Source organism: Aptenodytes forsteri, unplaced genomic scaffold, assembly GCF_000699145.1.
Source record: "Aptenodytes forsteri isolate BGI_AS27 unplaced genomic scaffold, ASM69914v1 Scaffold55, whole genome shotgun sequence".
NCBI lineage: Eukaryota > Metazoa > Chordata > Aves > Sphenisciformes > Spheniscidae > Aptenodytes > Aptenodytes forsteri.
Genome location: NW_008796063.1, coordinates 7,971,944 through 7,984,879, shown reverse-complemented (window position 1 = coordinate 7,984,879; position 12,936 = coordinate 7,971,944). Strand labels below are relative to the sequence as shown.

Genomic DNA, 12,936 nt, shown 5'->3' with positions numbered 1-12,936 from the left:
GGCACGGCCCGCAGAGCGAGACAGCCGGCACTGCGCTTCTGTGCTGTGCATTTTTGAACAGGAATGAGTTTTTGTTTGTATTAGAAACCTCTTGAAGTTGTTAGAAGCACAATGCCGTTCTGATGGGAGTGTTTCAGTAGGGTAATCTCAGTCCTCAGCAGCCATACCGACATTGATCCTGATGTGCATCCTGACCAGGCACCGTTCTGGTCCCTGATCCATACCCGCAATCTTAGATTCACTTGATTACAATGGAAAGAACTTTCAACAAGATGGATGCTATTACCAGTAAGAACAAAACCAACTATAATTAAAAATGACAGTCAATAAGTTTGAGTGCAGGAATCAAACATTAATCTAAATGGACTGCTTTTCAGTAACAATTGGAGCCCAGCGCTTTCACTGACAAAATGGAGTTACTGTCTATGCATGGGGCCAAACTCTCAGCTAGCCTAAGCCAGCATAGCTTTTATAGATCTCACCTCACAAGTATCCCATTGGGCTTTTACTTTTAGTTATCAAAGCTGTTTGAGCAATGTCTGTTTTTCTCTGCGTGTCCCACAGCAGTGGGAATACGATGATAACCTCTGCATAGATACGACTCCAGCGCAGGAGCTGCCTGCTTTGAAAGAAAGTCCTCTGCACTGTGAGATTCGAGCACCAGCATGACTTCTGTAGCTTGAGGTGTTATCAAGGTAACAATAAAGCAGGAGCCAGCAGCACTACCCTCAGCGACTTGTTCCACTGCTGCAACGTGAGGTAGGAATCTGTTCTCATTTCCTTTGCATTTACCTGAGTGTAAACTAATTGGAGTCACCGCAGCGATTCCAGAATTGTGCTGGTGTAACTGAGCAAAATTTGGCCCTTAGCCTACTTCTGTGCAACAGGGAATAGCAGCAAAGATGGATTGATTAACACTGCAGGTGCATTTCCATGTGAATGTTTTAACTTTGGCATCAGTAAATATTGGCTCAGTAATTTGTACCGTGCTGCACGTCTAGCAACACACACAATGACTAACAACCCCCAAACTACATCTTTTCTGATCATGAGGATTGGCAGTCTCAGTGGGCGCAAAAAGCAGGCTGAAATGTTATTGTTCCAGCTACATTTGAGAAATACCAAAGAACAATAAAAATAGGTAATTTTTCTGTCATGCTTAAAATTCAGAGCAATACATTATTCACCAGCATGATCAGAGTATAATGAAGTTATCATAATGTACCATTGTTATGTATTAGTTGGATATTACAATGGCTATAAAAGAAGAGATAAAATATTGACTTCCCTTTTACAGGGCAATAGAAGGCTAGATTATTTCTACCACGTAAACTTACAATGCAATAAAAAGGCAGCTTGGGATTTAGTTTCTCTGAAGAGGGTGGAGTGAGGGATGCATTTTCAAAGTTAGATTGTTGCAACCACCAATAGCAGGAAGATGGATCTCAGACTATAAAATATTGCCATAATTGCTAGAATTGCCTGAGCTTTCATAAACACATTTGTAAAATGCAATAAGAGAATTTGAGCCCATTGTGAATTGTCTGAAAAGCAATTTGTTTGCATTGAAAGCCATTTAAATGGGGGGAGAAAAGGCAACAATAAAAATGAATGTTCAACACTCACTGCAACAAACACAACAGTTCACACACACACTTTCTCACTCATTTTCTCAAACTTATCAAGGTGCACAGTGCAGAATATCCAACAGACCAAGAAGTGTACATTTAACCACTCTGTAAAGCTTCCAGTAAGTTGGGGAAACTACCTGTGAGAAGTCAACATTGCATTTCCACCTCTCTGTCCCCTTGGCTATGGTGGCGATGGTGTAGGGCAGCAAAGGCTGCTGGTGGATGTTTCTTCAGAGGGATTCCTGTCTCACAGGGACTCAGAGATGCTCTGGCTAGTGGCCATATCTTCTCTGGCCCACCCCCCTTTAATTCATTGAAAGACTCTTTGCCCAAACTTTTTTTTCCTGGGGTAGGAAACAGGGCTTGGCCAAGATGGGACCCAGCGTGTGATCCTTGGGATCCCAGAGAGGTGCTGATGCAGCTACTGTGGTCACAAGTCTGCACGGTGGCAGCCTGGAAAGGGAGACATCCTTACGTCTCCCCTACTGCTGACTCCAAGCCAATGCCACACACAGGACAGTCTGTGGCTTCCCAAGCCCTGGTCAACAAGATTTTTAATTCCAGAGCCTCAATTAATTTATCTTACCTCCACCTGGAACACTCAAACCCCTCTTTGTAGACGGAGATCGCAAACAGATATTTGGGGTTTGGACTAGATGACCTTTAGAGGTCCCTTCCAACCCAAACTATTCTATGATTCTATGATTCTATATCCAAACTAAAAAAAGCATTTTATTTCAGTGGTGAACTTTGAGATTAAATATTGAACACACACTTGTGAGTTCATTCACTGCATCTCTTCCCCCATCCCTCAAAACTAGGTTTGCTCTAAACTATGATTAAACTATACTATGATTCTATGATTCTATATCCAAACTAAAAAAAGCATTTTATTTCAGTGGTGAACTTTGAGATTAAATATTGAACACACACTTGTGAGTTCATTCACTGCATCTCTTCCCCCATCCCTCAAAACTAGGTTTGCTCTAAATGTTAGAAGTTCAGCTGAAAGAGAATTCATTAGAAGGTCACTTGTGATAGCAAAGATTGGCCTTTAAGCTCAGTAGAAAATCATTAGTACACTGTACACAGTATTTTCCACTCAGTTTAGGGAGGAAAGATGCACATGCCGTGGTTGGGATATCAACTGGGTATTAACTCATAGAAACCGCTGAGAAAAGCAAAGTTTGCAACACCGGACTCCCGCAAAGAGGTGCAAGGCTCAGCCAGCCCCAGTCAATGTCCTGAGAGAGGCAGCACAGCTGGCAGCGGGGACGCACTTGCGCTGCTCGCCAATGCTTTTCCTTCAGTAACATCCGTCCCTTTCTTCATTTCACATTGCCTTTCACTGGGCACTCGGCCTCTTAAAAAAGGCCTAAATGTGTGATAGAAAAGGAAGGGCTCCTCAAAAAAATACATTTTTCTTTGCTTCTTGTTTCTATCAACGCTTCGCCAGACCCTGCCCCAGCCTTATTTCCTGCTGAAGTGAGATTTGATGTTTATCTTGACTCCTCCACCCAATTTGGGAGTGAGGCACGTGCATGGGGAGATCTGAATGACAGGGGAAGGTGAAACCACCTCCAACCTAACACGATGTCCAGCCTGCCCCGGCCAGGCGCCGGCCATCCTGTGTTGGCGAGGAGCAGCCCTGCAGGCTGCAGCCATACACAGCACCCACAGGCCAGCCTGGCTTCACAGGCAATTGATCGGGGTCTCCGCGCTGAATAAATCTGTCAGTCAGTAACGAAGGCTCCCGGCTCTGCTAACTCAGGCCACTAACAAACAACTGCCGTGCTGCGGCTGGGGAGATGGAAAGCTGTCAGTTATTCAGGTCTTAAACACCAGCCTTCCCCTCTTGGAGTAAGAGGAGAGCCATGCCGTAAAACTTTCTCCTAATTACACATTAGGAGGTTTATGAGGGGAGAAGCTGCTGAGAGTTAAGGACCGGCTGAATGCGGGTAGTGTTCCTCCTACGGAGGACAAAATTAAAATATGGATGTATTTGTCAGAGGCAAAGGGCTGGATTATCATGCAAACTAGCGAAAGGACAAGAATGGGAAGTGAAGGCTGACAAACTGTCAGCCTCAGCATGTCGTTTGCGAGCAGAAGCGAACCAAAGGCCCCATGGCAGATGCCGGCAATGCAGCTGCACCATTCACTTTGAATTTACTGACTTTTGCTGGTTTGTGTCCATGTTTGACGCTGCACTCCTTCATTTGTTTAAAAATAAATAGAAAAGGAAGAAAATATAGAAACATTACTCAAGACACCAGAAAGGAAACTAAAGTGAGATCTGCCCTCGGGGTGTGGGAAGCAAAAACCAGCATTTCTGGGAAGGACAATCCCCACTCCAAGTAGACGGGTTCTTCTCCAAAACGTCTGCTGCCTTCATGGAACTGATCATCTTGGGAAGCAAAAGAAAACACTTTCTTAATTTATCTATGTCCTAAGCTCATGATTTGTGGCTGATCTGAGGTTTAACCGGCCTGTTCATGCCAGCCACAGTGCTAGAAATATTATTATTGGAAGCATGTTAAGATACAATTCTCTCCACTGGGCTTAAGTCATCCCCTGCTTGGGAAAAGCAAACAAACAAACCCTAAAACACATCATGGGGAGAGGAAGCAGAAGAGGAAATCTATATCAGCTTGTCCTGGGTCAGAGGCTTTTCCTGAGGCGACACAAGCCATGAAGCAGATTGACCAAACATCTACGCGGCTGCCCTGCAGCTCAAGATGACTGCAGGAGGCAAATACATGCATGAAGGTGTCATGCTTGGCAGTTACGTATCCACGTCCACTCCTGGCAGTGTGGATCCCTGGGGCATTATACAAAAACATCCACTTTGTAGATAGGGGATAACTGGGAAGGAAAGCCTGCGTGAGACTGCTTAGTACTTTACATGCCACATGCCTACCATTAAAGCACAGTCCAGAGAGAGGAGCTTTGGATGTGGCATGGGATTGGGAAAAGAGGGGCAAAACCAGCTTCTCCACTCCCTCGGGCAGCACTGGGAACCTTAACATCATTGTGCCATTTCGGACTTTTCCTCTGTATGTAAAAACTGAGGACATGATCTAATACCCATTCCTTAGCCAGCCTAGTTGATGTCTAGGGAGTGCTTACGATGGCAGTGACAGAGGCTGCTTAATTGCATTGCTTGTAATGCACAAGGAGCTAAACTGGAGTCCATTTCTCCAGGGACAGAGAAGTTGAAGGAAAAGAAAAACTCTTCTGTTTCTGTAATGTCTTCCTCTAGCACAGATCACTCTGGAAAAAATATTGGTTCGCCTGCCCCGTCCCCGTGTCTGAGTATATTCAAAATGCAGAGGAGGTAGTCAGCCTGGTCACCTTCCATAAATCCGGGAGAGAAACGGGGAGATCAAATGAACAACCTCAGCTGCCTGCTGCCACCATTGCTAAACCCAGCAGGGCAGCTGGAGCCCTGGGAGACACAGCAGAGCACTGAAAAATTCAAAGGGAAGTGACAAAAGCGGGTAGGGCTTGCCATTTCTGACAGAAAGCCACCCTCCCACTCTGATGGAAGAGTCTTGGCAGGGAGCTACAGCAGGGAAAATGAGATGATACAGCATTTAACGTTTGGGGTAATGAGGCCTATAATAGATAACACTTGAGATGTGAAACACTAAGGTAGTGGTATTGCATTTAAATATCGGCAACAAGCTAAAGCTTTTCATCTGTCTGTTCAATGCCACTTTTTTGATCTCAGAAGGATGAATATATCTTTTCCTTCCTTGATTTTATGTGAAGGGCACAAGTCAACTGCTCTTCTCTTGCACAACGACTCCTTAAAACCAAAGGTTGCTCCAATCCACGCTCTATTACTCATATAAATCAACGTGCAGAAGCAAATTCTTAGAATCATATTAAAACAGAAGCTGCACTGAATGACCAGCCCTGACAGGAGGAATTAGTTCCCTGCTTTTGTTAAGCTCGTAATTCAGATTTCAAACTCCTCCGTGCAGAGACGAGGAAGAAAAGCAGCACAGTAAGGAAGCCGACACTTGGGTGAAATAAGCAAATGTTCCAATTAGTCTGTCTCCTCTCCTGGATCACATTTCACGCTTCTTACAGCTGCAACCAGAACGAAGGATGAGAATCCAGCATACGAATGCCTAGTTCATTTGCTACAGCAGCATGAATAGGATTAAAATAATCTGAAGAGGAATTAAATGCCTCAACAGTCAGGTTGCAAGAGCAGGAGAATAAGACCTCTTCTGTGTGTTTCCAGGATAAGTGGAGTGGGACCAGCAGAAGTGACCCAGGGTTAATGCAGCTCAGACCTGTCTTGGAGGGACTATTTTCTTCCTACTCAAAAAGAGTGGGCCACAAATCCTGCATCCTTAGCCATGAAATGTAAAACGTTCATTCACATCCAACGGTGAGACAAGCCCAGGAACATCGGATGAGTTTGCAATGTTACCACTCACACGAGCTGAATTTCCAGCTTGCAGACAATCTGCACATGGGCTGCAGGTTTCCCTCTAAAATACTCAAAAAACCCTGTTTGGGGAAACGTAAGCTGGTAAGTCAACTTCAATGAACAGCTTCAGTTTAACTTGCTATCTAAACAATGCTGTTCAAATAAGATAGGGTATTTTCTACCTATGAAGAAATAAGGGCAGAAATCAATAAGCTGATGTAAGGGAAATAGAAGCACAGCGGTGTCACGCCTCTAACTAAAAAAAAATCTTGATTGCTCTGGGAAACTCCAGTGCTTTGAGAAGGTACACATTTTCCTTCACTTTGTTTTGAAAACAATTGTCAAGTAAATGACAGAAGTGAGGAAGAAATTTTAGGGTCACAGCAGAGCCTCACTACAGAGCAAATTCTATCAGACGCAAGTATGGAAATCTGCATCTTCAGTGATGACAAAAGAAATGCAGGCAGTGATTTTGTTACTGGTCTGGTTAAAGGTAATTAAAATCATTGGTTTTAAATGCAGCCTGACATTCAAGACACATACAAGAAACAGTTAGGATCCTTTATATAATCAAACAGATAAGCATTCATTTAATCAATATATAATCAAGCAATGTGCAAGCACCTAGGAGTAAAAAAAGGAAAGAACAAGCAGCCAACATGGGTATGTCAAGTATAAATCATGTCTAATTTCATTCTGTGACAGGGAAGCAGACCTTGTCAATAGAGGAGAAAGGGCAGACATCATCTATCCTGACTTCAGCAAAGCTTTTGACATCGTGACATTCAAACACGGCCTACGTGAAACCAGCATCTGGTAGATGCATCACCGGCTGGAAAACTGTTCTCGGCGAATGGTTATCAACATTCACTGTCAGAGTGGAGGGCAATTATCAAGTGAGATTACACAGGGGTCTGGCAGCATTCACTGGTTTTTGTTAACGACTTGCTTACCAGAAAGTGTGAACTTATTGAATTTGCGAGGGGTAGGAAGCTGGGAGAGGCCATGAACAGGCTGGAGCATACGCCTACTTTTAAAATGACAGTGTCCCACTGGGGAACTATTCTGGAAAAAGCAGAGAGCAGCTTCAGTAAGATGCAAATCCCAGAAGCAAAGGAGCTCTGGGAAAGCACCAAGAAAAACTTGGTGGTGATGGGGGGAACTCCTTCCCCCCCCCCAATGCCCTCCCTGCAGAACAAATGGGGAAAGCGATGCATACCTGGTGCTAAAGTCCTGGCCCTGTTATTAACAGTAAAATAGTAATTAGCTGCTGTGTTCTGCTGCAGAGGAGGACAGATTTCTAGCTGTGGTCCTCAAAATACAGTTTGCAATATTGGTCCTTGCGCATGAAAGATGCCGTGAGCATTTAAGTGAGTTTTAATTATTAACTATATTAGCTCATCTGTTGGATGATTTACCAGTGATTTAGTACAGTGAAAGCCAGAGCACTCAGGGTAATTTTCTGCGACTACTCCTAACCAGGAGAAAATCTGCTAAACCACATAATAAACCAGCAACGGTTTAATACTGGCTGGCAACAGCGTTGTCTCACAAAATCCCATTACCTTACTGGGATGACAAACAACCTTTCCACCGCAGGATGGGTTTCAGCATGGACTGAAGGAAGGGAACTCATGACATCAAGCTCTCCGTGTTTCCCACGGCTTACCTGAGGGTCGTGCCTCTATAATGTACCCAATGGTGGGTTTTTCTCCTGAATCTCCCTCAGTCCATTGTAGTGTCAGCCCAGAAGCAGATTTTGTCACCAGAATCTCCTGAGGGGAGCCGGGAGACCCTGAAGGATGAAACGAGAATAGCAAATGGTGGTGGTATCACAGACAGACTGCAGTATTCTTCATTTCTTCTAGCGATATAGGGGAAAAAAATTATCTAGAAGTATCGGTCAACATATAGGCAACATAAACCAGCTCCATGGGCTATTGACCTAAATTTTTCACTAGTTCTAGTACCAGCAGTTACATATCAATGGCTGGGGTTTACAGGTACCTGTGTTAAGAAGGAAAGAGAAAAAACACTCTCATTTTAACCATTAGCATATCTGCAGCGTTTGCACATTGCCACTGCTATTTCTGACTTCAGAGGTGAAACCAGCCTCCAAGTTTCAGGGAGAGGTTCGTGGGGACAGCCGTCTGCCCCTTTGCTTGGGAAGATGCCACGGCCATGTTAGAGAGGATTCCTGCTTTATACTCTCTGTGGTGGGGCATGAGAGTTAGACTGCGGATCCATAGTGCTGCTGTCCCAGATAATGGCTACGGAGGGTACTGTGATAAAGTGAAAGCTTGCTGGCACCCAGAAGGGTGGAATTACCAGACGTGGCTCTGATGGAGGGAGCAAGTATTTCCCTGAGCTGGAAAAGAAGCAAAAATCAGAAATGTGAGCATTGCATTGATGTTCTGTGACTTACTGGACAGGCTTATATCATTGGAAGGCATTTGCCTTGTTAGATTATCTGTTTATCAAAATCACTGACCAAATAAGAAAACAAACTCTTTTGGTACGCATATTGAACCAAGCTGGTGTTCAGTCTGTAGCTCCTCTTGACATATCAGGAAATTTGCAGACCTCTCCCTCTGCATAAACCAAAGTGTTAGGAGAGAATAACTGTAAATTCTTTCTGGCTTTACATCCAGGAACCTCTGCTGGTTTCGGCAGTTATTCCAGTTCTGACTCCACCGCAGAGCAGTACAGTCAGAATTATGCACTGCGCTGTCAGGCTGCAGCTTCGAAATCCCTGGCTAGCCCATTTGTGTTATGATTTATTCACACTGTTTTGTTTATTCACATCAGACTTCTAGGTTTCAGGAAAAAAGGAAACATGTTTTTCATGGGCAGTTGCGAAACCCACTGAATCATGCCCTGAGCTCCTGTGACTCAACTTCTCCTTGGCTTGGAAATTCATGTTAAGCCCTGACTGCACTATTCCCCGCTGTTGGACCACGTTTGTGTAACTGATCTGGCTTGTGACATGGTTTTATGGTTCCACTTACCTTCTGCTGGCCCAGCTGTGACGTTGGCTTGCAGTTCAGGTCCATAGGCGATGGTTCGGGCTTGCACTCTGAATAAATAGGTCATGCTCTTGGTGAGATCTCGGACCTTCAACCAACGCTGCCAGTTCCCTTTAATGTCCACGGTCACCACCTTACTCACCCCTGGAACAGCCACGCAGATAAAAAAATAAGAGAAGGTTGCAATGCAAAAAAAAGAAATCAAGTGGAGCTTGTTACATCTAGATGGTAAGTAAAATTATCTGCCAGTTTGTTATGAAAGTATTTCTTACAATTAGCAGGAGTTTAAGTAGTGATAATAGCCAATTTTCAGCACTGATAAGTATAATTAGAGTTTAAGCTTGATAAGTGGGTACTGACAGGAAAAAAACCTTACAACACAACTGGGAAATTACCAAGAGACTACAGGCAACTTCACTAATTACTCTGGGAAGAAAGGAGGAGGTAAACGAAGAGGACTGCGTGTTGCAGATTGCCTCCTAAGCAAGCGTTTCTCCACTGCTTCTTTGCCAAGTAACCTGCAACATTGCCTGGAGGAGGAAACAAGGGCCAGGCTCTTTGCTTTCACCTCGTCCTGTCATTTCCACCATTACCAAGTGAATGCGGAATGAAGGACGTACATCTCACAGGTAACTTCTGGGTATAAACGCCACTGCAATGGGGGATGCAATCAAAGCACTGTTAGCTTGGACAAGGCTGAAGTCATGACTTGTGTTTCACTCTTCTCACTAAGAATTTTTCTTACATGGATGAATTAAAATCGGTGCTGTTTCCTTCACGAACGTTCATAGCCAGTTTCACGTTTAGGTTCTCAGTGCTGCACAAAGGGCAGAGTGGCAATGAGTGCTTTGAAAACAAAAAATCTAGTTTTCATCGAAATTTTCTAAAAGTAGGTCAATGGAAAGAATTTGATTTATAAATATTTCACAGAACAGAAAGTTTGAATTTACAGAGTCCTTTTGGCATTTTCCTGGTTCTGTAGATGCACATAACACATTTCAAACCAAGAAGATAGGAAGCGGGAAAATGTTTTTCCCACTGGAGAAGGCAGCTTGCTAGTTTGTCTTTTCAGAAAAATGCAGAAGGAAGATTTTTTTCAATCCAGATGCTTATTTTATGCAAATCAAGATGCTTCTTTCAGTTTTCATCAGTTAAATAAAGAATAATGTCCAAGCAATTTCTGTTCAAAGTTTTCTCCCAGATACAATTTATAACTTAGGGAATCTTTCCTTGGTTAACGAGGAAGCAGTAAAAGTGCGCCCTCCTTCCCTAGGTGTACTATTTCATTTCTCTGAGACAAATCAGGAAGCATTTGTCATTTTGAAGTTCTGTTCCAAAAAAAAAGGAACTGTTAAAAAAGGCTCCAGGGCAATTTTGTTGTCTATTTTTGTGTAAAACACAATGCTGTAAAGCTTAAACAATAAAAGGTCACACAGGGAGAAGACTGTGCTAAAGAACAGATCGCTGTTAGGAAGCTTTGCAGACTATGCAGGTTTGAAATGGTGGCTTGTGAGTGGGAAGGCAGGAGGTGTCACAACGGCGAGGGTGCTCAGCCGAAAATCACGAATGGGTGAAAAGCCAAAAGATGCAGGAAAAAAGCTCCAGGGGGTCTGGTCCATCCATGCTGTTGCGTTGTAGTGCTGGCATGGAGGAACGTTGAGACCTGGGGCTGGAAGGACCCTCTGGGATCGTGGGGTCTGGCAGCTGCCAGCCCCGCAAGCCTCGCTGCCTGCATTCAGCACTGTTACATGCTCCACCTTCAAATGAGTTTGGCTTTACCTTGCTCTCTAAATAAAGGAGCGTGGCTTTTCTATCAGAGGAAAATGATGGCATCGAGGGAGGGATTACTTACCATGGTGGGGGAATAAATATGTTTGCTGAAAGAAAAATGTTGGCACAAGAGCAAATGGGTAGAAACTGGAAAATAAATTTAGGCAAAAACTTAGAATCTGAGGAAAAGCCCGCCATAACCTCCCTGCTCACATCAGAAATCTTCTAGAGGGGAAGGAGAGACAAACTGGAGTTAGAGATAGCACAGGCAGAGGCGGGGAAGAGAAGAAAAGAAAACAAAGATTCTGAGGATGTTAAGTCAAATGCATGCAGAGAAAACATGATCTGACACTTCCATATTTTCAGGCGAACAAATGTGTTCTTAAACCTTGTGTAGGAATGAATAAAAGGCAGGAAATGCCCAAACAGCCCGAACCTCCTGTATACCCAGTGCACATTTCTTGGTCAGAATTAGAAATGCTTTCTGCATTAGCTCTTTGTGCTCAGACCTGCCAGCTGTAAAGGCTGGAAGTGCTTTTATTCCCATGTTTTCATTCCTGAATATAACTTTCTCAGTGCATGAGACATGGGTATTCAGACAATATAGATCTTTATTCCTTACAGAAGAAGCAAATATGAGTGACTGATATCTTTATTTCTTTGGAAAAGAGTTTAAAATGGATTGGCAATGGTTGAAGTTACTCTCCCTGCTGTCACACTGCCAAAGTTGGACATCCTACTGAACTACTGGCGATCTACCAGGAATATAAAAATGTTAATAAGACCATCCACAAACTTTGTAATCTTTTCTAATTCACCTTTGGAATGAATTTACATTTGTTTTCAGAGAAACTGCCAAATCCTTCTCTGTTGCTGTTCTGGCAAATTAATGAAACATTTGTGGCCACCACATTGTTGTGGCCCAGCTTAAATCTAGTGCTGGGTTAAAAATGCTGCTTGAAAACTCCATGTAAACAGACACAACTAAATCTCTATCACAGTTATTCTCCCTTGTCAAAAGTGGCGGTGGTACCAGTGATGACTAGCACGTTCGATGCCCAGGCAATCTTTGCGATAACAGAAGTGACACATGACATGATAAGCAACACAAATGCGTCTGACGACTATTCTGGGATGGAGCCTACTCAGCAATTTCAAAGCGCAACACGGGGCGACAACCAGGCACTCTCAGGCTGAGTTTCCTCTTCGCCCATACCAGGTAACGACGGCCGTAAAATGACTTTTCAAATCACACAGAATATAGTTTGTGCAAGAAAATGAGAGAGGACAGACAAAAGCTATATTCCACAATGTTATAGGCTGCTGAACAGTTTTGGCAAAAGCAGAATTGTTTCACTTACCCTCTGCCACCTGGCTTCTCTTGGAAAACGGCAGAGAGCAAGTAGGAAATTGGGCAGAGATAAAAGATACTACAGTGCTTTTCTGTCATTTCCCCATGAATATGTATGATCGGAGGTCTTTCTTACCCTGGATGGGAGCCAAAGGCTCATAGACTACTCGATAACCCTGCAGGACTCCATTTGCTGCTGTCGGCTCGCCCCAAGACACATTGAGTGTCGTGCAAGTGATTTCAGAGAACGCCAAGAAGCTGGGAGCACTGGGTGCTGAAAGGATTACAAATAGATTGAATTGCAGTAGGAGTAGTCAATCTGATATACATATATATTATAAAACATTAGTTTATTTGCCCAGCCTAAATCTAAAGGAAACAAGCTGAGAGTGGGATTTGTCTATTTTATCCAAATGTCCTGTAATCAATCAGAAAACCGGTCTGACCTAAAAAAAGCAGCCACTCAGCTGCAAAGCTGAACCTCAAAAGCAAGCGAGGAGATAGGACATGGAAGGGAAAGACCCTCAGAAGGGTGCTACGTGAGCATACAGCCCGAGTGCATGCCTCCTCTTCATAGCCACCACACCAAGGGCGTTGCCTTCACCCTGTGCTGGAGTACTCCTACCACGGTCACATCCAGCACTGAGACAGCTCAGTCTGACTCGGTGGCTGCTGATCCAGCTTTTTAAAAAAAAAAAAAAAAAAAAAAAAAAA

The 12,936-nt window shown here is 43.7% G+C and overlaps 1 protein-coding gene across 1 annotated transcript in view; it reads right to left on the bottom strand.

Moving 5' to 3' along the window:
- Positions 1–12,936, bottom strand: part of SDK1 (sidekick cell adhesion molecule 1) — a 436,461-nt gene that overhangs the window by 15,481 nt on the left and 408,044 nt on the right. Inside the window, exons 38-40 of the mRNA XM_019473996.1 lie at positions 12,359–12,496; positions 9,084–9,245; positions 7,745–7,870 (exon numbers count right to left, since the gene is read on the bottom strand). Coding sequence (XP_019329541.1) covers positions 7,745–7,870; positions 9,084–9,245; positions 12,359–12,496 — 426 coding nt within the window. The remainder of the gene's footprint in view (positions 1–7,744; positions 7,871–9,083; positions 9,246–12,358; positions 12,497–12,936) is intronic.